Source organism: Bombina bombina, chromosome 2, assembly GCF_027579735.1.
Source record: "Bombina bombina isolate aBomBom1 chromosome 2, aBomBom1.pri, whole genome shotgun sequence".
Lineage (NCBI taxonomy): Eukaryota > Metazoa > Chordata > Amphibia > Anura > Bombinatoridae > Bombina > Bombina bombina.
Window position 1 is genome coordinate 230712803 of NC_069500.1, and position 22102 is coordinate 230734904.

The 22102-nt window shown below is 36.3% G+C and overlaps 1 protein-coding gene across 1 annotated transcript in view; it reads left to right on the top strand.

Moving 5' to 3' along the window:
* Positions 1-22102, top strand: part of ADGRV1 (adhesion G protein-coupled receptor V1) — a 1190013-nt gene that overhangs the window by 1119768 nt on the left and 48143 nt on the right. The window contains 4 exon segments of the mRNA XM_053699719.1: positions 1396-1430; positions 1432-1521; positions 20104-20310; positions 21426-21579. Of these exon segments, the coding sequence (XP_053555694.1) occupies positions 1396-1430; positions 1432-1521; positions 20104-20310; positions 21426-21579 (486 nt within the window).

Consider the following 22102-nt stretch of genomic DNA (forward strand, 5'->3'; position numbering starts at 1 on the left):
ATAAAACACACACATTCATATAACACACACACCACACGATCTCATAAAACACACACATACCAGACACAATCTTATAAAACACACACACACATACCAGACACACTCTTATAAAACACACATACACACACTCTCATACAACACATGCACACTCATACAACGCGCTACACACTCTCATACAACACACACACACACTCTCATATAACACACACACCACACACTCTCATACAACACACACACCACACACTCTCATATAACACACACATATAACACACACCACACACTCTCATACAAAACAGACACACCACACACACACACACACACACTACTCCTTCCACACACACACAAGTTGCAACCTAGTAAACATGGTGCTGTGCCTGTGACCCTGCTATAGATTGTGCCCCACTTGTAATCTATGCCATAGTAAGATAATGGAGTTTGTTCAGAAATACAATTTTATACTTAAATGCCTCTGTGACATTTGCAATCACAGAGAAGAGGTAAGCAGGCAGATTATCAAACTTTATTCAGCAGGCTAATAGCACACCGAAATAATATTTTGTCTGTCAATTTTCACATCTTCCTGCTTCAGCTTGAATACTGCGGCCTGTATTATGTTTACGCTACCCTTGACCCATTGGCTGCCAGACAGAGCTGCAATGTGTTCATGTGCATGTCTACAGTAATGGATTTATGATGTAGAATAATAAATCCTGAATGTGTAAATGAATATATCTACAGCATATGGGAGATCATTTTTATAAAATACTTGGAATAAGTCTGTTAATGCTTATAGTTTTGTTTCAGTATAAAAATAGCTTATTTTTAAGTAAAAAAAAAAAAAAGGTTACATGACTGCCTGGGTTTGCAGACAATTTTATAATGTGATATAGCTCACACTCAAGAATAAATATTGTCTGCTCCACAAATGTACAAACCACCATGAAACCCAACTTTGGGATAGGTCTGGTTTGTGTCTCTGTGTTCTTTATATTGCCAAGTTTAGCTATAAATAAAGCAGCAATGGCTAATATTATAATGTGATTTCTATCTAGCACCCCCTTGATGTTAGGTCACATTAGCATCCCATACAGGCTAAGAAATACTGCAAGCTTCTGGATCAAAGGCGCTACTCTTGACTCATTTTCCCATCCATGTTGGTTATGAGCGGCATAAAGGCATTTTCAGACTATATGCTGCCATATTATCATTTCTTGTGACTTCATCTTAATAATTTATCTATAAAAAAATTTTTTTCGAGAAGCGTCACATGACTTTTTATTTACATGATGAGTCATTTTGCAGCTACATTCAACAACTGTATTGAAGAAAGAAATTGTTATCTACCTTTTAAGTAAAAGTCACATATACAAAAAAATACTGCCTTTTTATTTCCAGAGATTCCCTTGATATTGTACCTCTTTGCTCTCATTTTCCATCACTTGTCTTTGGGGTTGGTCTGCACATGGCTATATAGGACATCTCTGGATGTTGGTCCTTTTCATTGTTTTCAACAGCCTTCAGGTAAGTGGATAACAGATCTGGCATTTAGAAACATTAAAAAGATCAGTTATAGCACTTAATAGATAAATATTTAGTGTTATTCACAACTAAAACAACAACATAAAGTTGCAATGATATTTTCTCTATTCCCTATTTTATATGGAGCTGAGTCACTAGAGCCCACATTCCACTGTTTTGCCAGATAAGACATCTATAATAACTCTATATAATAATTCCTCCCACTTGATCTACCCCCATCATATCCTTAGAGGACTTTAATTGCTCTCTTGTTAGTCTAAAACATGAATTAAAGTGCATTCAGCAGCCACAAATGTACCAGATTCTGGAAAATGAGTGTTTAGAAAAGAGAATTAATAAAAAATAACCAAGTCTATCCTATTAATTTTTAATACATGTTTTAACTATGTATTTACTGTAAATATTTCACATTCCAATGCTCTGCACATAGCAGATATATAGCAGCAATATATATTTTTAAATAGATATTTATATCTGTATATATCTATACCTATAAATAATCATGTATATATAATGCAACACAATCATCTTCTGGATTTATAAAAAAATATATATATTGCTCAATTCCCTTTTTAAACTATGAACCTTTTACACAAACAACTGGGATCATTAACGTGTTCATTTATGTGTTAAGTGTTTAGAAGCTTAACAATATTAATTATAAACTTACTCAAAATGTAATTGCTTATATCTTGAATTTATATTTTGATCAACTAGCTGCTAAGTTTTAATTTCACATTGAAAAGGAGTTTGCTTCTGCAAAAGTGTTTGAAAAAAAACCTGTGAATGTCTCCTTATAAAAGCCCTTTCCTTATATGTTTGCATATTAAGCCTATTTACTTAAGATCTACTACAGTTGAACTCCACAGTTGAACGAATTAAAAACAGCCCTTATTAAATTATTTAAAACTACCACATGAAGGGGGAGTTATATAATTTAAAATTATATTGTACTGTGAAATATAATTCATTTTGCCTTAATGTGTTTCCATTTTTTTTTGGATAACAACTGCAGAGTATTAAATGTATTGGAAGTTGCTTCTTTATGTTATTTTTATATTTGAAATACCTGTTTTACTCATTCAAACTACCCCCTATTTTCAAGATTATACCCATTTCAAATTGACTGAGCGTACTGGAAAACCAGACATTTGTATTTACTCTCTTTCTCTCTCCCTTCTCTCTCTCTCTCTCTCTCTCTCTCTCTTATCTCTCTCGCTGTACACAAAGGTCAATACTTAGGTACTGATAAGGTAATTACGGATGGTGTTTCAAATAGCAAAATCTGCTATTTCAATTGTAATTGGTAACTAGCTACATCCAGTAGTTTAGTACTATACAGATATTATAAAATGTAATTTGGGACACATTTATTGAAAACATTTGCAGCCTGGCATCCGTTTAATAATGTGAGCTAATTTACTATGTAATTGATATAAGTTGCAAATTAATATGGTAATACTGATTTGTGGTAAAATTAATAAATAAAACATGTTTTATTGAGTGCACATAAGTGGGAAGGCATTATGCTATAAATCTACCCCTCATTACAGATCTAATACCAAATATTCTTATGGCATACCAAGGGTGTCTGACATTTTTTAACCCCTTCAGTGCCAGGAATTATAGAGAAAAACAAGCTCAAAGTACTAGAGAATTTTTAGAATTTTTGCTATCACTTCCATTTAAACAGAATCAGAAGCCTTGTATTTTTAATTTACCTATCAATACTATTTATTTCATTTAAGTAGACAATCCAAGGTATTGATCTGGGCCCATTTTGGTATATTGAATGCCAACATTTTGCCACCAAATGTGTCATATAAAATAATTGTTTACTTTTCACAATCTTTGAGTTTCTCACTGAAATTATTTACATACCGCTTGTACAGTCATGACATAAATGGTTGTAAAAGCTTCTCTGGGATCCCCTTTGTTTATAAATAGCAGACATGCAAGGCTTGGCCATCACTTTTCGGTAATATGAAGACTGCTTACTACTGCTGCGCACCACACTTTTGAATTCCAGTAAAAAGCTTAATTGGTTAAGTAGTAAGGATAAAGAATTGTAAATATAGGATTACCCTCCCACCTGACACCTCCCATCTCCCTGATCACTCCTAAACATCTCCCCCACGCACACTCTTCACCACCATCTTAGGTACTGGCAGATAGTCTGGCAAGTGTGCAGTTTAGGGCTTTTTTAATTGTTATTATTATTTTTATTATTTATTTTTCTTCAGTGTAGGAATCCCCACCTCCCTGATCTCTCACAAACAGCTAACACTCCCCCCACTAGTGGCAGCCCTCTTAAGTACTGGCATCTGCCATGTTTTCTATAGTGTAGGGCCCCCACCTCCTCCTCACAAATTTCCCCTTTTTTCTGTAGTGTAGTGTGCCCTCCCTCTCCCTTCACAATTTATTTTCTGCAGCGTAACCAACCCTACTTATATCTTGTATATGTAAAAAGAATTTTTTTTTTTTCAACTTTGGGAGAAGAAAGGGAAGAAATTAAAATGTCTAAATGATCACTGTGAACATTACTACTGCAGGTAATTAAATGCAAAATTTGAATCTGATGATAACTGCTGATAGTTGTTATACCTGTTACCAAGTTATATCATAACAAATGATCATTTTAACCAGCATGCCTCAAGCAAATGCCTTTGCTGAGAATAGTACATAATACACCTCCACGTTTCTCTTTAGCTGTAAGTAAATAGAAAAAAAGAATACTAAAAATATCTAAGGACGGTTCACAATCCAAATAATTTAATAACATTACATAAATCTCTTTCTAAATATATTTACCTCTATCTAACCCTGTTAAACTTGGAAATTATTTAAAAGGTCAGTTAAAATTATATTGTGATACTTCAGCACCTTATACAAGGTTTCCTTAAATTATCAAGTAAAGGTTTAAATTAAACCTCTTTTTAAAAAATTTCCGTAAAGGACAAACCACTAAAATAAAGAAGAATATACTGAACATAATAGGCAGATGTTTTTTTTATTAATTATATTACTTTAAATATTATATGTGTTGCCCTCCAACACATATTAAATATTAATAAAATTATAACAATGGTAATTAATACCTTAAACAGGAAATAGCATCAATATGGTTAATCGCCTTAAAATGCCCTAGATGGCATCACATCATCCCTTCAAAATAAAATATGGAATGACCACCAAAAAGTCTTAAATGACCAAAAACAGTTTCCAGTAGTACCCAAGCAGCATCTTGTAGCGAGACGTTGGGCCAACATCTTGAGGGGTTATCTTGTAAAACAGAAGAACACAAGGGCGGCCACATGGCCTAGTACAGTCTAATAAAGCCAATAATTCAAAAGTAGGTACACGCATACATCTAAAGCACCTCCAGGTACTTGATACCCAGGCTGGAACCTCATAGTAGTCTGATGCCAACATGAGAACTGGAACCAGGATATCTATCTCTCTTCCGTGTAGTAAACACTCAAAATAGATATACAACAGCAAGTGTATATCAAGATAAAATGATTTATTAAAAACAAAGGTATAAAACAGTGATGAGTTTCTCAGCTGTATATACGCTGTTTCCTAAGCCTTAATTTAAAGGGACATAAAACCCAAAAATTTAATTTCATGGTTCAGATAGAGCATATTCTTTTAAACAAACTTTCCAGTTTATTTCTAATATCTAATTTGCTTCATTCTCTTGGTATCCTTTGTTGAAAATAAAATACATAGGTAGGCTCAGGAGCTGGGAACAAGTTGCTGATTGGTGACTGCACACATATGCCTCTTGTCTTTGGCTTACCGATGTGTTCCGCTAGCTCCCAGTAGTTAATAAAGAATACCAAGAGATTGAAGAAAAATTGAAAACAGAAGTAAATTGGAAATCAGGGTTTACAGTTTTACAGTATTCTGTAAACCAATTATATCAAATATTCTTGCATAATAAGAAATCGCTGATGTTTTTTATAAGTACTAGTTTACAGGTAATCCCCCACACCTTTAGATTTGTTCTTGTTTCATGGAAAAGTACCTATATTCTTATACATTGCATACATAGGGCAAATAGTCACACATGCCTGGGGCATGTTCCATATTTGTTTTTAAAGATTTAAAGAAGACATGTTGTAATAATTCCAGTTATATGAGGTTTTCTTGGCTTAAAAAGGGACAGAAAAACAATTTTAAGATTGTAATATAAATGTTTAATTATCAATAGAAGAAAATATACTGTTTTTTATAATGTTGATATAGCTCACACTCAAGAATAAATATTGTCTGCTCCACAAATGTACAAACCACCATGAAACCCAACTTTTAACCCGCAGCTTTATTCTTTAAAGGGATAGTCTACTATGCAAAATTAAACTTTCATGATTCAGATAGAGCATTTTAAATTTTAAGCAACTTTGTAATTTACTACTATTATCAATTTTTTCTTCGTTCTTTTGGTATCTTAATTTGAAATAGCAAGAATGTAGGCTTAGGAGCCGGACCATTTTTGGTTCATCACCTGGGTAGTGATTTCTGATGGTGGTGACTACATATAGGCACCAATCAGCAAGTACTACTCAGGTGTGCTGGACCAAAAATGAGGCCGGCTCCTAAGCTTACATTCCTGCTTTTTAAAATAAAGATACCAAGAGAATGAAGAAAAATGTACAATAGGAGTAAATTAGAAAGTTGCTTAAAATTGCATGCTCTATTTGAATCATGAAAGTGTAATTTTTTACTAGACTATTGGGCCTTTAAGTGGTGAATAGCAGGTGAATTGAAACATTTCAATTCCTTCCATTAACTATGCATTATGAAGGGCCAAACCCAATGAGTACCTCCTGCAAGAAGAGCTAAGTTAGCCCTGCACAATGCATAGTTAATGCTGTGTACAATTCACCTAAAATAGGGAGAAATACAGGTGAATTGTATGCATTGTGCAAGGCTAACTCAGCTCTTCTTGCAGGAGATGCTTACTAGGTTTGGCCCTTGATTATTATTATATCATTTATTCATATAGCACCGCCAACATTCCGTAGTGCTGGGTATCAATGTTAATGGGGTAATACAATGAACAAGATTTGTGATAAAATACAACATATCAAAACTAAACAAATCTAGTACAGTAGGAAGAGGGCCCTGCTCCGGAGAGCTCACAGTCTACAGGTTAAGGGTGCAGAGACATAAGGTTGGGGTAGCTTGTCACATCAGTTGTAGTTGCAGCAGTGAGTCAGGCAGTTCACGTATTAGTTTTGCTAGGATAGAGATAGAGGAGAGATGGTAAGCCTCTCTGAATAGGTGGGTTTTCAAGGAGCTTCTGAAGCTATACAAGGTAGGAGACAGTCTTATGGAGCGGGGGTAGGAGAGTTCCAGAGGATAGGAGCAGCACGTGAGAAGTCTTGGAGATTGGGAGTGGGACTTAGGATAACAGGAGTGGAGAGTCGTAAGTCAGAGGTTGATTGAAGATTACGGGATGGGGAATATTTCATGATGAGAGAGGAAATATGGTTGTGGAGTTAGACTGTTGAGCTGCTTTGTAAGTTAAGGTTAATAATAGATTGGAGGGAATAGAGGCAGTGTTTTGGAAGGGCCATTTAGAAGAAGATTGCAATAATCAATGCATGACAAAATAAAGGAATGAATTAGTATTTTTGAAGTTTTTTGAGTAAGGAAGGGACAAATTCTAGAAATGTTGCGTAGGTGTGAGTGGCAGGATTTTGGTAAGCGCTTGTATATGTGGGTTGAATGTGAGTTTTTAATTCAAGTGTGATCCATGACAGCGGACCTGGGGTGAGGTGTTGAGAATAGAGTCACCAACCGTCAGAGAAATGTCAGGTGTTGATGTCTCGAAGAGGGGGGAATAAGAAGTAGCTCAGTTTTGGACAGATTGAGTTGGAGGTAGTGTGAAGACATCCAAGAGTAAATTGCAGTGAGGCAGTTGGAAATCTGGTTGAGTATAGAGGAAAAGGAGAGGAAAGATAGATTTGGGGTATCACCAGCATATAAGTTTGGTACTGGAATCCAAAGGAGGCTATATGTTTTCCAAGGGAGGAATGTATAGAGAGAAGAAAAGCAAGGGGACCCAAGCCACAGTCTTGCTCTGTTAAAGGAAACTGAAAACAAACGGTTTGAGAGATATGAGGCAAACCAGGAGAGGGCTGTGTCTCGGATGCTAAATGAATGTAGTATTTTTAAGAGGTGAGGATGGTCGACTGTGTCAAAAGCAGCAGACAGGTCAAGAAGAATAGTAAGGATAGTGGCCTTCTTTCTTTAGCTGATAACAGGTCATTTGTATACTTTAGTAAGAGCGGTTTCTGTTGAGTGTTTAGGGTGGAAACCAGATTGTAGTGGATCAACTAAAGAGTTTAGTTGTGAAAAATTGAGTTATCCGATTATAGACCAGTCGTTTCCAATAATATTGAAGCAAAGGGAAGTAAGGAGACCGGTTGATAGTTAGAAAGGGGCAGAGGATAGAATAGGTATGATTGACACATGCTTGAATGTGTCAGGAAATGTTCCAGCGGTGAGAGATTGGTTAAAGAGATGAGTAAGGGAAAAAGTTAGTGAAGCAGAGAGAGAGGGGAAGAAGTTGTGAAGGAATAGGGTCAAGTGGGCAGGTTGTGAGGTGAGCCAAAGATAGGAGTAGAGAGACTTATTTCTCTGTTACAGGAGGGAAGTAGGCATAGAGCTTTGTTAACAGAAGGAGTGGCTAGGAGTGCTGGGTTTGAGGGGTGTGAGGTGCAGATAGCTTTCTAATTGTGTCAATTTTGTTTTCTATTGTGATCAGCAATAATCTGATGCAGTAAGGGTTGGTAGTGGGGCAGGGGTGCAGACGGACGTAGAAGGGGAGTTAAGGTTGAGGAACAGCTTTCTGTGGATGGATGCATGAGGTGACATAAGGGAGGAGAAATAGACTTGTTTGGCCAGGTTGAGCGCAGAGTTGTAGGACTTAAGGTTGAATTTATAATGCCTTGAAATCAGCACAGGTGTGTGATTTCTTCCACTGCCGTTCAGCAGCCCATGAACATCGCTGAAGATATCTGGTCTGTTTGGTGTGCCACGGTTGCCGTCGAGTGATTGATGTATGGCGAACAGTGGGAGGGTGCAAGCTTTGTCAAGTCTTGATTTTAGTGCCGAATTATACTGTAAAGCCACAAGGTTTGGGAAGGAGAGGGATGAAATGTCAGAGAATTCCTGTAAAGTTAGCAGTTTTTTTGGGGGCTTGCAAGATGTAGCAGGTCGAGTAAGAGAGAAAGTAGTAGATGGTGTCAGAGAGAGGAAAGGGGAAGTTAAAGAAGTTGGGAAACGGCACAGAGATGAGTGAAGACCAAGTCTATGGAGTTGACTTCACAGTGGGTTGGGGATGTTGTCCACTGGGACAGGCCAAAAGAGGTGGTAAGAGATAGAAGTTTAGAGGCAGGAGGCATGTTAGGATTATCAACGGGTATGTTGAAGTCCCCTAAGATAAGAGAAGGGACATTACAAAAAGAGATAATGCATAGTTAATTAAAGAATTAAAATAATCTACTATTCACCTGCAATTTATCTCTTTGTGAATAGAGCTCTAGTGACTCATTTATAATTGTCCTTATTTGGCATTAGCAGAGGGATAAGATGTGGCTTTTAAAACGGAAACCTAGGTTACAACACGGCAACACCCCATTGCTTTAAGGAGACTTTACCAATTATAGCTTCAATTTCTTAATTTATATTCAGCTAGATTACAAGTTATGCGCGCTATAGGGAAATTTAACAAACGCAACAAAGTTGCGTTATTTAACCTCCTATAGCGCAGCCATTACAAGTTTTAAAAACAGCCGGCTTGTGCGTGCGATATGGTTGCATTGAGCTCCATACCACACAAAATACAAGCGCAGCTTTGACGTGCTCGTGCACGCTTCCCCCATAGACATCAAATGGGGAGAGCGGGTCAGAAAAAAAGCCTAACACCTGTGATCGCGGAATGAGCCCCATTGATGTCTATGGGGAAAATAAAAGTTACGTTTAAACCTAACACCCTAACATAAACCCTGAGTCTAAACACCCCTAATCTTCTGCCCCGACATGGCCCTCCACCTACCTACAGTTATTAACTCCCAATCTGCCGCTCCCGATATCGCCGCCACCTAAATAAACTTATTATCCCCTAATCTGCCGCTCTCGATATCGCTGTGCCACTATATTAAAGTTATTAACCCCTATTCTGCCATACCCCAACATCGCCGCCACTATATTAAAGTTATTAAACCCCTATTCTGCCGCTCCCCAACATCACTGCCACTAAATAAAGGTATCAACCCCACATCACCTACCACTAAATAAACCTATTACTCTTCCTAAACTGCCAGTCTCCCACATCGTAACAACCTAAATTAAACTATATTAACCCCTAAGACCTAACCGTAACCCTAACCCTAACACCCCCTAAAGTTAACAGTTTGTATTTATTTTAACTAAGTAGACTAGTTATTAAATAGTTAATAACTATTTACTTACTACCTAGTAAAAATAAATACAAACTTACCTGTCAAATAAAACCTAAGCTGCCCTTACACTAAATCTACATTACTAAAAATATTAAAAAAAATAAAAAAACACTAAAATTAAAAAAAATTAAAAAACTACTATTACAAAAAATTAACAAACAAAATTATACAAACAATAAAAAGTATTCCTATTCTGAGTATACCCTTTTAAAAAAAACACCCCAAAAATAAAAAAAAACCTAATATATAATAAACTACCAAGGGCCCTTAAAAGGGCATTTCTTTCATGTAATTAACAAGAGTCCAGAGCTAGTGACGTATGGGATATACATTCCTACCAGGAGGGGCAAAGTTTTCCCAAACCTTAAAATCCTATAAATACAACCCCTCACCACACCCACAAATCAGTTTTACAAACTTTGCCTCCAAGGGAGTGGTGAAGTAAGTTTGTGCTAGATTCTACGTTGATATGCGCTCCGCAGCAAGTTGGAGCCCGGTTTTTCCTCTCAGCGTGCAGTGAATGTCAGAGGGATGTGAAGAGAGTATTGCCTATTGAATGCAGTGATCTCCTTCTACGGGGGTCTATTTCATAAGGTTCTCTGTTATCGGTCGTAGAGATTCATCTCTTACCTCCCTTTTCAGATCGACGATATACTCTTATATTTACCATTTCCTCTACTGATTCTCGTTTCAGTACTGGTTTGGCTTTCTACAAACATGTAGATGAGTGTCCTGGGGTAAGTAAGTCTTATTTTCTGTGACACTCTAAGCTATGGTTGGGCACTTTATTTATAAAGTTCTAAATAAATGTATTCAAACATTTATTTGCCTTGACTCAGAATGTTCAACTTTCCTTATTTCAGACAGTCAGTTTCATATTTGGGGATTATGCATTGAATTACATATTTTTTCTTACCTCAAAATTTGACTTTTTTCCCCTGTGGGCTGTTAGGCTCACGGGGGCTGAAAATGCTTCATTTTATTGCGTCATTCTGGCGCAGGACTTTTTTGGCGCAAAAATTCTTTTCCGTTTCCGGCGTCATACGTGTCGCCGGAAGTTGCGTCATTTTTTGACGTTATTTTGCGTCAAAGATGTCGGCGTTCCGGATGTGGCGTCATTTTTAGGCGCCAAAAGCATTTAGGGCGCCAAATAATGTGGGCGTCTTTTTTTGGCGCTAAAAAATATGGGCGTCATTTTTGTCTCCACATTATTTAAGTCTCATTATTTATTGCTTCTGGTTGCTAGAAGCTTGTTCACTGGCATTTTTTTCCCATTCCTGAAACTGTCCATTTAAGGAATTTGATCAATTTTGCTTTATTTGTTGTTTTTTTCTTTTACATATTGCAAGATGTTCCACGTTGCAACTGGTCAGAAGATACTACAGGAAAATCACTGCACAGTGCTGGAGCTACCAAGCTAAGTCTGCTATAAACTTTTGGTATCTGTTTCTCCAGCTGTTATTTGTATTGCATGTCATGTCAAACTTATTAATGCAGATAAAATTTCCTTTAGTACTGTTACATTACCTGTTGCTGTCCGTCAACATCTAATTTTCAGAGTGTTCCATGATAACATAAGAGATTTTATTTTTAAATCCATTAAGAAGGCTATGTCTGTTATTTCTCCTTCTAGTATACATAAAAGTCTTTTAAAACTTCTCTTTTTTTCAGATGAATTTTTAAATGAACATCATCATTCTGATACTGATAATGGTTCTTCTGGTTCAGGAGGTTTCTGTCTCAGAGGTTGATGCTGATAAATCTTTGTATTTGTTCAAGATGGAATTTTTCGTTCTTTACTTAAAGAGTGTTATTTGCATTAGAAATAGAGGATTCTGGTCCTCTTGATACTAAATGTAAACGTTTAAATAAGGTTTTTAAATCTCCCTGTAGTTATTCCAGAAGTGTTTTATCTCCCTGATGCTATTTCTGAAGTAATTTCCAGGGAATGGAATAATTTGGGTAATTATTTTACTCCTTCTAGACGTTTAAAGCAAATTATATCCTGTGCCATCTGACAGATTAGAGTTTTTTGGGACAAAAATCCCTAAGGTTATGGGGCTGTCTCTACTCCTGCTAATTGTACTACTATTCCTATGGCAGATAGTACTTCATTTAAGGATCCTTTAGATAGGAAAATTGAATCCTTTCTAAGAAAAGCTTACTTATGTTCAGGTAATCTTCTTAGACCTGCTATATTTTTAGCGGATGTTGCTGCAGCTTCAACTTTTTGGTTAGAAGCTTTAGCGCAACAAGTAACATGATCATAATTTTATAGCATTATTATTATTCTATAACATGCTAATAATTTTATTGGTGATACCCATCTTTTGATATCATTAGAGTTGATGTCAGGTATATGTCTCTAGCTATTTTAGCTAGAAAAGCTTTATGGATTAAACTTGGAATGCTGACATGTCTTCTAAGTCAACTTTGCTTTCCCTTTCTTTCCAGGGTAAATAATCATTTCGTTCCTTTCCTCACAAAACAAGGAACAAAAGCCTGATCCTTCATCCTCAGGAGCGGTATCAGTTTGGAAACTATTTCCAGTTTGGAATATATCCAAGCCTTATAGAAACCTATAGCCAGCTCCTAAGTACCTATGAAGGTGCGGCCCTTATTCCAGCTCAGCTGGTATGGGGCAGATTACGTTTTCTTCAAAGAAATTTGGATCAATTCCGTTCTTAATCTCTGGTTTCAGAAACATTGTTTCAGAAAGGTACAGAATTGGCTTCAAGTTAAGGCCTCCGGCTAAGAGATTCTTTCTTTCCCGTGTCCCAGTCGACACAGCAAGTCTCAGCATTTCTGAAATGTGTTTTTCAGATCTAGAGTTGGCTGGAGTATATTTATGCCAGTTCCAGTTTCTGGAACAGGGGCTGGGGTTTTATTTTATCTCTTCATTGTACCAAAGAAGGTCAATTCCTTCAGACCAGTTCTGGATCTATCATTATTGAATCGTTATGTTAGGATACCAACATTCAAGTTGGTTACTATAGGACTATCCTGCCCTTTTGTTTAGCAAGGGCATTATATGTCTACAATAGATTTACAGGATGTGTATCTGCATATTCCGATTCATCCAGATCACTTTTAGTGTCTGAGATTCTCTTTTTAGACAAGCATTACCAGTTTTGTGGCTCTACTGTTTGGCCTAGCCCTCAGTTCCAAGAATTTTTTTCAAAGGTTCTCGGTGCCCTTCTTTCTGTAATCAGAGAATAGGGTTTTGGTATTTCCCTTATTTGGATCGATATCTCGGGTACTTGCTCAGTCTTCTCATTTTCGAAGAATCTCATACGAATCGACTTGTGTTGTTTCTTCAAGTTCATGGTTGGAGGATCAATTTACCAATCAGTTCATTGATTCCTCAGACAAGGGTAACCTTTTTAGGTTTCTAGATAAATTCAGTGTCTATGACTCTGTCCTTGTCAGACAAGAGAAGTTTAACATTGATATCAGCTTGTCAAATACCTTCAGTCACAATCATTCCCTTTGGTAGCCTTATGCATGGAAATGTTGGGTCTTAGGACTGCCGCATCAGATGCGATCTCCTTTGCTCGTTTTCACATGCGACCTCTTCAGCTCTGTATGCTGAACAAATGGTGCAGGGATTACTCAAAGATATCTCAATTAATATCTTTAAACCCGATTTACGAACACTCTCTGTCATGGTGGAACAGATCACCATCGTTCAGTTCAGGGGGCTTCTTGTTCTTCCGACCTGGACTATAATCTCATCAGATACAAGTCTTACAGGTTGGGGAGCTGTGTGGGGGTATCTGACGGCACAAGGGGTTTGGGAATCTCAGGAGGTGAGATTTCCGATCAATTTGGAACTCTCGTGCAATTTTCAGAGCTCTTCAGTCTTGGCCTCTTCTGAAGAGAGAGTTGTTCATTGTTTTCAGATAAGACAATGTCACAACTGTGGCATACATCAATCATCAAGGAGGGACTCACAGTCCTCTGGCTATGAAAGAAGTATCTCGAATTTTGGTTTGGGCGGAATCCAGCTCCTGTCTAATCTCTGCGGTTTATATCCCAGGTATGGACAATTGGAAAGCGGATTATCTCAGTCGCCAAACGTTGCATCCGGGGCGAATGGTCTCTTCACACCCAGAGGTATTTCTTCAGATTGTTCAAATGTGGGAACTTCCAGAAATAGATCTGATGGCTTCTCATCTAAACAAGAAACTTCCCAGGTATCTGTCCAGATCCCGGGATCCTCAGGCGGAGGCAGTGGATGCATTTTCACTTCCTTGGAAGTATCATCCTGCCTATATCTTTCCGCCTCTAGTTCTTCTTCCAAGAGTAATCTCCAAGATTCTGAAGGAATGCTCGTTTGTTCTGCTGGTAGCTCCGGCATGGCCTCACAGGTTTTGGTATGCGGATCTTGTCCGGATGGCCTCTTGCCACCGTGGACTCTTCCGTTATAGACCAGACCTTTTGTCTCAAGGTCCTTTTTTCCATCAGGATCTGAAATCCTTAAATTTAAAGGTATGGAGATTGAACGCTTGATTCTTGGTCAAAGAGGTTTCTCTGACTCTGTGATTAATACTATGTTACAGGCTCGTAAATCTGTATCCAGAGAGATATATTTATAGAGTCTGGAAGACTTATATTTCTTGGTGTCTTTCTCATCTTTTTTCTTGGCATTCTTTAGAATACCGAGAATATTACAATTCTTCAGGATGGTTTAGATAAGGGTTTGTCCGCAAGTTCCTTGAAAGGTCAAATCTCTGCTCTTTCTGTTCTTTTTCACAGAAAGATTGCTATTCTTCCTGATATTCATTGTTTTGTACAAGCTTTGGTTCGTATAAAGCCTGTCATTAAGTCAATTTCTCCTCCTTGGAGTTTGAATTTGGTTCTGGGGGCTCTTCAAGCTCCTCCATTTGAACCTATGCATTCATTGGATATTAAATTACTTTTCTTGAAAGTTTTGTTCCTTTTGGCCATCTCTTCTGCCAGAAGAGTTTCTGAATTATCTGCTCTTTTTTGTGAGTCTCCTTTTCTGATTCTTCATCAGGGTAAGGCGGTGTTGCGAACTTCTTTTGAATTTTTACCTAAAGTTGTGATTCCAACAACATTAGTAGAGGAAATTGTGGTTCCTTCATTATGTCCTAATCCTAAGAATTCTAAGAGAAATCGTTGCATTCTTTGGGATGTTGTTAGAGCTTTGAAATATTATGTTGAAGCTACGAAATCTTTCTGTAAGACTTCTAGTCTATTTGTTATCTTTTCCGGTTCTAGGAAAGGCCAGAAAGCTTCTGCCATTTCTTTGGCATCTTGGTTGAAATCTTTAATTCACTTGCCTATGTTGAGTCGGGTAAAATTCCGCCTTCAGAGAATTACAGCTCATTCTACTAGGGGTCAGTATCTACTTCCTGGGCGTTAGGAATGATGCTTCGGTTGACCAATCTGCAAAGCAGCAACTTGGTCCTCTTTGCATACTTTTACTAAATTCTACCATTTTGATGTATTTTCTTCTTCCTGAAGCATTTTGGTAGAAAAGTTCTTCAGGGCAGCGGTTTCAGTTTGAATCTTCTGCTTATGTTTTTTGTTAAACTTTATTTTGGGGTTGGATTATTTCAGCAGGAATTGGCTGTCTTTATTTTTATCCCTCCCTCTCTAGTGACTCTTGTGTGGAAAGATCCACATTCTTGGGTAGTCATTATCCCATACTCACTAGCTCATGGACTCTTGTTAATATGAAAGAAAACATAATTTATGTAAGAACTTACCTGATAAATTCATTTCTTTCATATTAACAAGAGTCCATGAGGCCCACCCTTTTTTTGTGGTGGTTATGATTTTTTTGTATAAAGCACAATTATCCAATTCCTTATTTTATATGCTTCGCACTTTTTTTCTTATCACCCCACTTCTTGCTATTCGTTAAACTGATTTGTGGGTGTGGTGAGGGGTGTATTTATAGGCATTTTAAGGTTTGGGAAAACTTTGCCCCTCCTGGTAGGAATGTATATCCCATACCGTCACTAGCTCATGGACTCTTGTTAATATGAAAGAATGAATTTATCAGGTAAGTTCTTACTAAATTATGTTTTTGGGGGCCCTTAAAATGGCCTTATTTAGGGGCATTGCCCTAAAGTTAATAGCTCTTTTGCTACAAAACAAAACAAAACACCCCTAACAGTATACAAATCCCCACAACCAAAACCACAAAATAAAATAAAGTAAAACCTAATCTACCCATTGCCCTGAAAAGGGCATTTGTATGGGCATTGCCCTTAAAAGGCATTATCTCTTTTGCTGCCCAAGCCCTAATCTAAAAATAAAAACCCACCCCAAAACAAAAAAATTACATTACACAAAATAACAAACAAATTATCAAAAATAATAAAATTATTCCTATTATAAAAACCCATTTTAAAAAAACACCCCAAAATAAAAAAAAACTATTCTAGAATATACTACCAATAGCCCTTAAAAGGCCTTTTGTAGGGCATTGCCCTAAGTTAAAAAGTCTTTTACCTGAAAAAAAATTACAAAGACCCACTAACATTACAAACCCCCACCCCTCCCAAAACCCACAAATAAAAAAAAAACTGTCTAAAAAACCTAATCTACCCATTGCCCTGAAAGGGCATTTGTATGGACATTGTCCTTAAAAGGGCATTTAGCTCTTTTGCTGCCCAAGCCCTAATCTAAAAATAAAAACCCACCCCAAAACGAAAAAATTACATTACACAAAATAAAAAACAAATTATCAAAAATAATAAAAAATTATTCCTATTATAAAACCCATTTTAAAAAAACACCCCCAAAATAAAAAAAAACTATTCTAGAATATACTACCAATAGCCCTTAAAATGGGCCTTTTGTAGGGCATTGCCCTAAGTTAAAAAGCTCTTTTACCTGAAAAAAAATTACAAAGACCCACTATCATTACAAACCCCCACCCCTCCCAAACCCACAAAATAAAAAAAAACTGTCTAAAAAACCTAATCTACCCATTGCCCTGAAAAGGGCATTTGTATGGACATTGCCCTTAAAAGGGCATTAGCTCTTTTGCCTGCCAAAACCCTAATCTAAAAAAAAAAACACCCAAAAAAAACCTTAAAAAAACCCCTAACACTAACCGCCAACGATCCACTTACAGTTTTTGAAGTCCCGCTTGTACGATCTTCATCCAGGCGGCGAGAAGTCTTCATCCAGGTGGCCTCTTCTATCTTCATCCAACCGGCAAAGTCTTCATCCAGGCGGCAAAAAGTCTACATCCAGGCGGCAAAAAGTCTTCATCCAGACGGCCTCTTCTATCCTTCATCCAGACGGCAATCTTCTATCTTGATCCCGGCGGCGCGGAGCGGGTCCATCCTTATTTTGGGGGGTTGGTTTGGGTGGGTTTACTGTTGGGGGGGGTCTTTTTTTTTCAGGGGAAAAGAGCTGATGTCTTTGAAGCAATGCCCAACAAAAGGCCCTTTTAAGGGCTATTCGTAGTTTATTGTAGACTAGGGTTTTTTTATTTTGGGTGGGCTTTTTATTTTTATAGCGCTATTAGATTAGGTGTAATTCTTTTTTATTTTGGATTATTTTGTTTGTTAATTTTTCTTAATTTAGTGTTTGTTATTTTTTGTAATTAGATAGTTTGTAATTTTTATAGTAGTGTTAGGATTTTTTTAATGTGTAGTTTAGTTTTATTTAATTGGTAGTTAGTTTAATTTTAGTTTAATAATTATATTAGTTTAATTGTTAGTTTTAAAGGGACACTGTACCCAATTTTTTTATTTTGTAATTCAAAAAGAGCATGCAATTTTAAGCAACTTTCTAATTTACTCCTATTATAAAATTTTCTTCATTCTCTTGCTATCATTATTTGAAAAAGAAGGCATCTAAGCTTTTTTTTGGTTTCAGTACTCTGGACAGCACTTTTTTATTGGTGGATGAATTTATCCACCAATCAGCAAGGACAACCCAGGTTGTTCACCAAAAATGGGCGGCATCTAAACTTAGATTCTTGCATTTTAAATAAAGATACCAAGAGAATGAAGAACATTTGATAATAGGAGTAAATTAGAAAGTTGCTTAAAATTTCATGCTCAATCTGAATCACGAAAGAATTTTTTTGGGTACAGTGTCCATTTAAACTTAGTTCTTTTCATTTGACAGGTAAGTTTTAATTTAATTTTAGGTTGGGAAATTGTAATTTTAATATAAAGTTAGGGGGACGTTAGGTTTAGGGGTTACTATTTTAATTTAGTTTATGCAATGTGGGGGCTTTCGGTTTAGGGATTAATAGTTTACTTTAGTATATTTTGTTGTGGGGGGCTTGCGGTTTAGGGGTTAATAGTTTTATTATAGTGGCGGTGGTGTAGGGCTTAATAACGTTAGTACAGTGGGGTCGATGAGTGGCGGTACGGCAGATTAGGGTTTAATATATTTAAATAGAGTTTGCGATGCAGGAGGGTGGCGCTTTAGGGGTTAATAACTTTACGATAGTGGTGACGATATCGGGGAGCGGTGGAATAGGGGTTAATAATTATTTTTACTGGCGCGATGTTGGGAGCGGCAGATTAGGGGTTAATAAATTTTGATATAATATTTGTGGTTGGCGGGGAGGGCCTCGTTTAGGGGTTAATAGTTAGTTTATGGGCGTTCAGTGCACTTTGTAACACTTTAGTTTTGAGTTTTATGTACAAGTTTTGTAGCGTAAAACTAATCATAACTACTGCTTTTAGATTGCCAAATGGACTTGTCGGTATAGGCTGTAACGCAAGCTTTTATCCTGACCACAAAATTTGTAAATGGCAGCGCTATGGAAGTCCCATAAAAAAAACGTCATTTTTACGTGGTGCGGGACTGATGTTGCGGTACAGGCTAAAAGGTTTGCGGTACAGCTGTACCAACAAGACTTGTAATGGCTGCAGTGCTGTTTTAATGCTAAAATAGCCATTTTTTTCAGCGTTAAAACACGAACGCAAACTTGTGATCCAGGTGAGTGTTTTTAAAAATGCACCTACTTATTATCCAGCAATCATTATCTCTAAAATTATTTAGTATTTTATCTCCCTTTAAACCATTGTTTATTCAAAAACAGCAGACATTGGCGACTAAAAACAGATCATCTGTTGACAAAATAGAAAAGTAGATAATCGGGATATAATTATGACATTTGAAGACATACATAATAAATGTAAAACATTAAAGTAAATATATCACTATACCACCATGATAAAAATGATTTTACAAACAAGAATAATTCAACAGAAAATGAAATAAACTTTGTCTGGCCTCCCATGACATATGTTTATACAGTGATGACTGAATTATTTTTCTTTATTCAAGATTATGACATCAAATACATACATATAATAAGCTTATACAAAAAAAGAGAAGCACTCAACCTGCGAACGAACATTTGCATAATAGCTTGTTCTATGGGCTAGTTACCACACTACGAGTAGCCTCTTTTTACTCAACATGTGCTTTTCACAGAGAACTTTCCTGTAGTATTTCAGTCTGATCTTGCCTTAACGGTACAGTCTAGTCTAGTCCCAAAATAAGAGTCAATCCCTCTGTGAACGAGAGAAACAGCAAAACCCCAGACCGTGTGTTTTCAGGCTAGTGTGGGCTTCGTCAGTGAGGTGCAGCCATATAAATAATAAGCTGTTTGCACTGACAATAACTTTGCTTGCACTAAACAATAATTACAATATAAGTATGTTATATTTATTACAAAATTGAAAACCATATTTGCCTGCTTTAAATGAAACTTCTCATAAATATATATCAGAGGAGTGCAGAGTTATATATAATAAACATAACTACAATCATAAATTATCATCATCTTATTTTTGTTCTGGTCAGGTTTCCTAGTATTATAAAACTACACAATTCAGAATTTTCGTTAGTTCGTTCTTTCTTTCTACTTCATAGTAATTACTTTTTTATACTATTTCTGTGTATCTGTGCACATTATCTTCCTTTATTACTGTATCTGTCATTTGGTTTTTGCTGTAATTAGGTTAAACCTGCTGTGATGACATACAATATTTGATTTTGAATTCAAATTAACATTTAATTAACTAGTTTTTTTTGCATTAAAATATTTTTTTAAAAAACTAATTGAATATAGTTTTTCTTTCTTTTAGGGCCGTATGTTTTTGTGGTTTATTTTATCCTTCATAACCAACTATGTTGTCCAGTAAAAGCCAGTTATAGCATAGAAATGGATGGCCAAAGAAGCCCAGGCTCTGCATTTTTTACACCCAGTAGTGGAATGCCCCCAGCTGGGGCTGAGATAAACAAGTCCACCCAGAACCTTATCAGCGCAATGGAAGAGGTAATTACTAAAATATACTTAGATCCTATCTCTTTCTCACTGTCTGTCTATTAGTAGCTACAGACATCTACAGACATTTTTCCAGTGGTAAGCAAAAATATAAAAATGTCACTCAAAAAATATGTGGCAACAGGAGTTAGATACGCAAGTTTCATAGTTTTTAAAAATAGCATAAAAAAGGGACTGAACTGGGTGCTTTGATATAAATAGTAATATTCCAAGAGTGAGGCATCTTCATCCCGAATGCCTATCTGTCTATTTGCTTCTATACTCAAACAGGAAGAAGAGAACATGCAGAATAATTCTGATGCTTATAGGATGCTTATTTTAAAGTTATGTTAATATTACTAATGGTAAGCTCTAACCTTATCCTTACTTTCTAAATCTTCTGGGTTTGAGCACAAGCAATGTTTGATTTTGGGTATTTGCTTGATGTTTTGGATTGCTGAAGACCACATTTATGGAAGGCAAAATAAAGTACATATATGTTACTTATTACCATTTTAGCTTGTATTAGTCTTAAAATATGTTGCCCTATTTCCTTTATTAAAGGGAAATTCCAGCCAAAATTGGAATCCATGTGGATGCATTTCAGTTTGAATAGAAGCATTTTTGTAATATACATGCTTTAGCAAAAATGCTTCTAATAAAAAGTTATAGCTGTTTCAAAAGTGTATTTAAGTATGCACCGTGCACCATCTGGTAATGACTCAATTTGTTAATTGCTAACATGATACAAGCCCCACTGACACTCTGAGCAGCAGCAGTATTTAAAATGCTTGTGCACTGACAATATCTAGCTATGCTTCACATGCATCTGCAGAGTAAAATGTTAACACTAAAACAGTGACTTTTTCCTAGAACCATTTTTGCCAATACATATACAAATATATTACAAATATGTATCTATTTAAAGATGTAATTCATCTATGTGCATTTAAATTTTGACCGGAATATCCCTTGAAGGCTACATTGATTTGTACACACTTATATTGCTACTGAAATAAAATCGCTTGTCAAATAGAGATGGCTGCAAATATCACATTACTTCAAGTGTCTTACGTATTTAGACCCTTCTGAGGTACAGACCCTCCGTCACACTGTTTTTCTTTCAGATTTCAGCTGATTGGGATAGGCCAGGTAGCCAACGTATAAAACAAGGACCTCAAAATGGTGCCTTCACTACACCAGGAGGTTACAGTAATGGCTCATTAGTTGCTGATGAAGAATTACAAGAATTTGATGACCTGATATTTGTCTTAAAGGCTGGTGAGTTCTGTGGCATTAAATTACATTGGGTTCATTTTCATAATTTTATATTTATTATGCATCTATTTGCTATAATTATCAAACAGATATATATGTATAATCAAATGGGATAGTACCCTGTACGTATGCATTAATCTAGCTCAATAAGCATGGAAACTAACAGAATAAATGAAAAACAACTATATTTAAATAAATATTTTATTCTTCACTGTTTATGAAGAGTTATTTTATTTACTGATGGTGGTCTTCTTTCTTATGAGTTGTATGGTGATCTATTGCTATTTGCAAATCCCTTGAGATAAAACATTCCTTTGAAAATTTATATATTTGACCCTCAATTTGGAATTTAAAGGGACACTGAACCCAAATTTTTTCTTTTGTGATTCAGATAGAGCATGCAATTTTAAGCAACTCTCTAATTTACTCCTATTATCAATTTGTCCTCGTTCTCTTGCTATCTTTATTTGAAAAATAAGGCATCTAAGCTTTTTTTCTTGGTTCAGTACTCTGGATAGCACTTTTT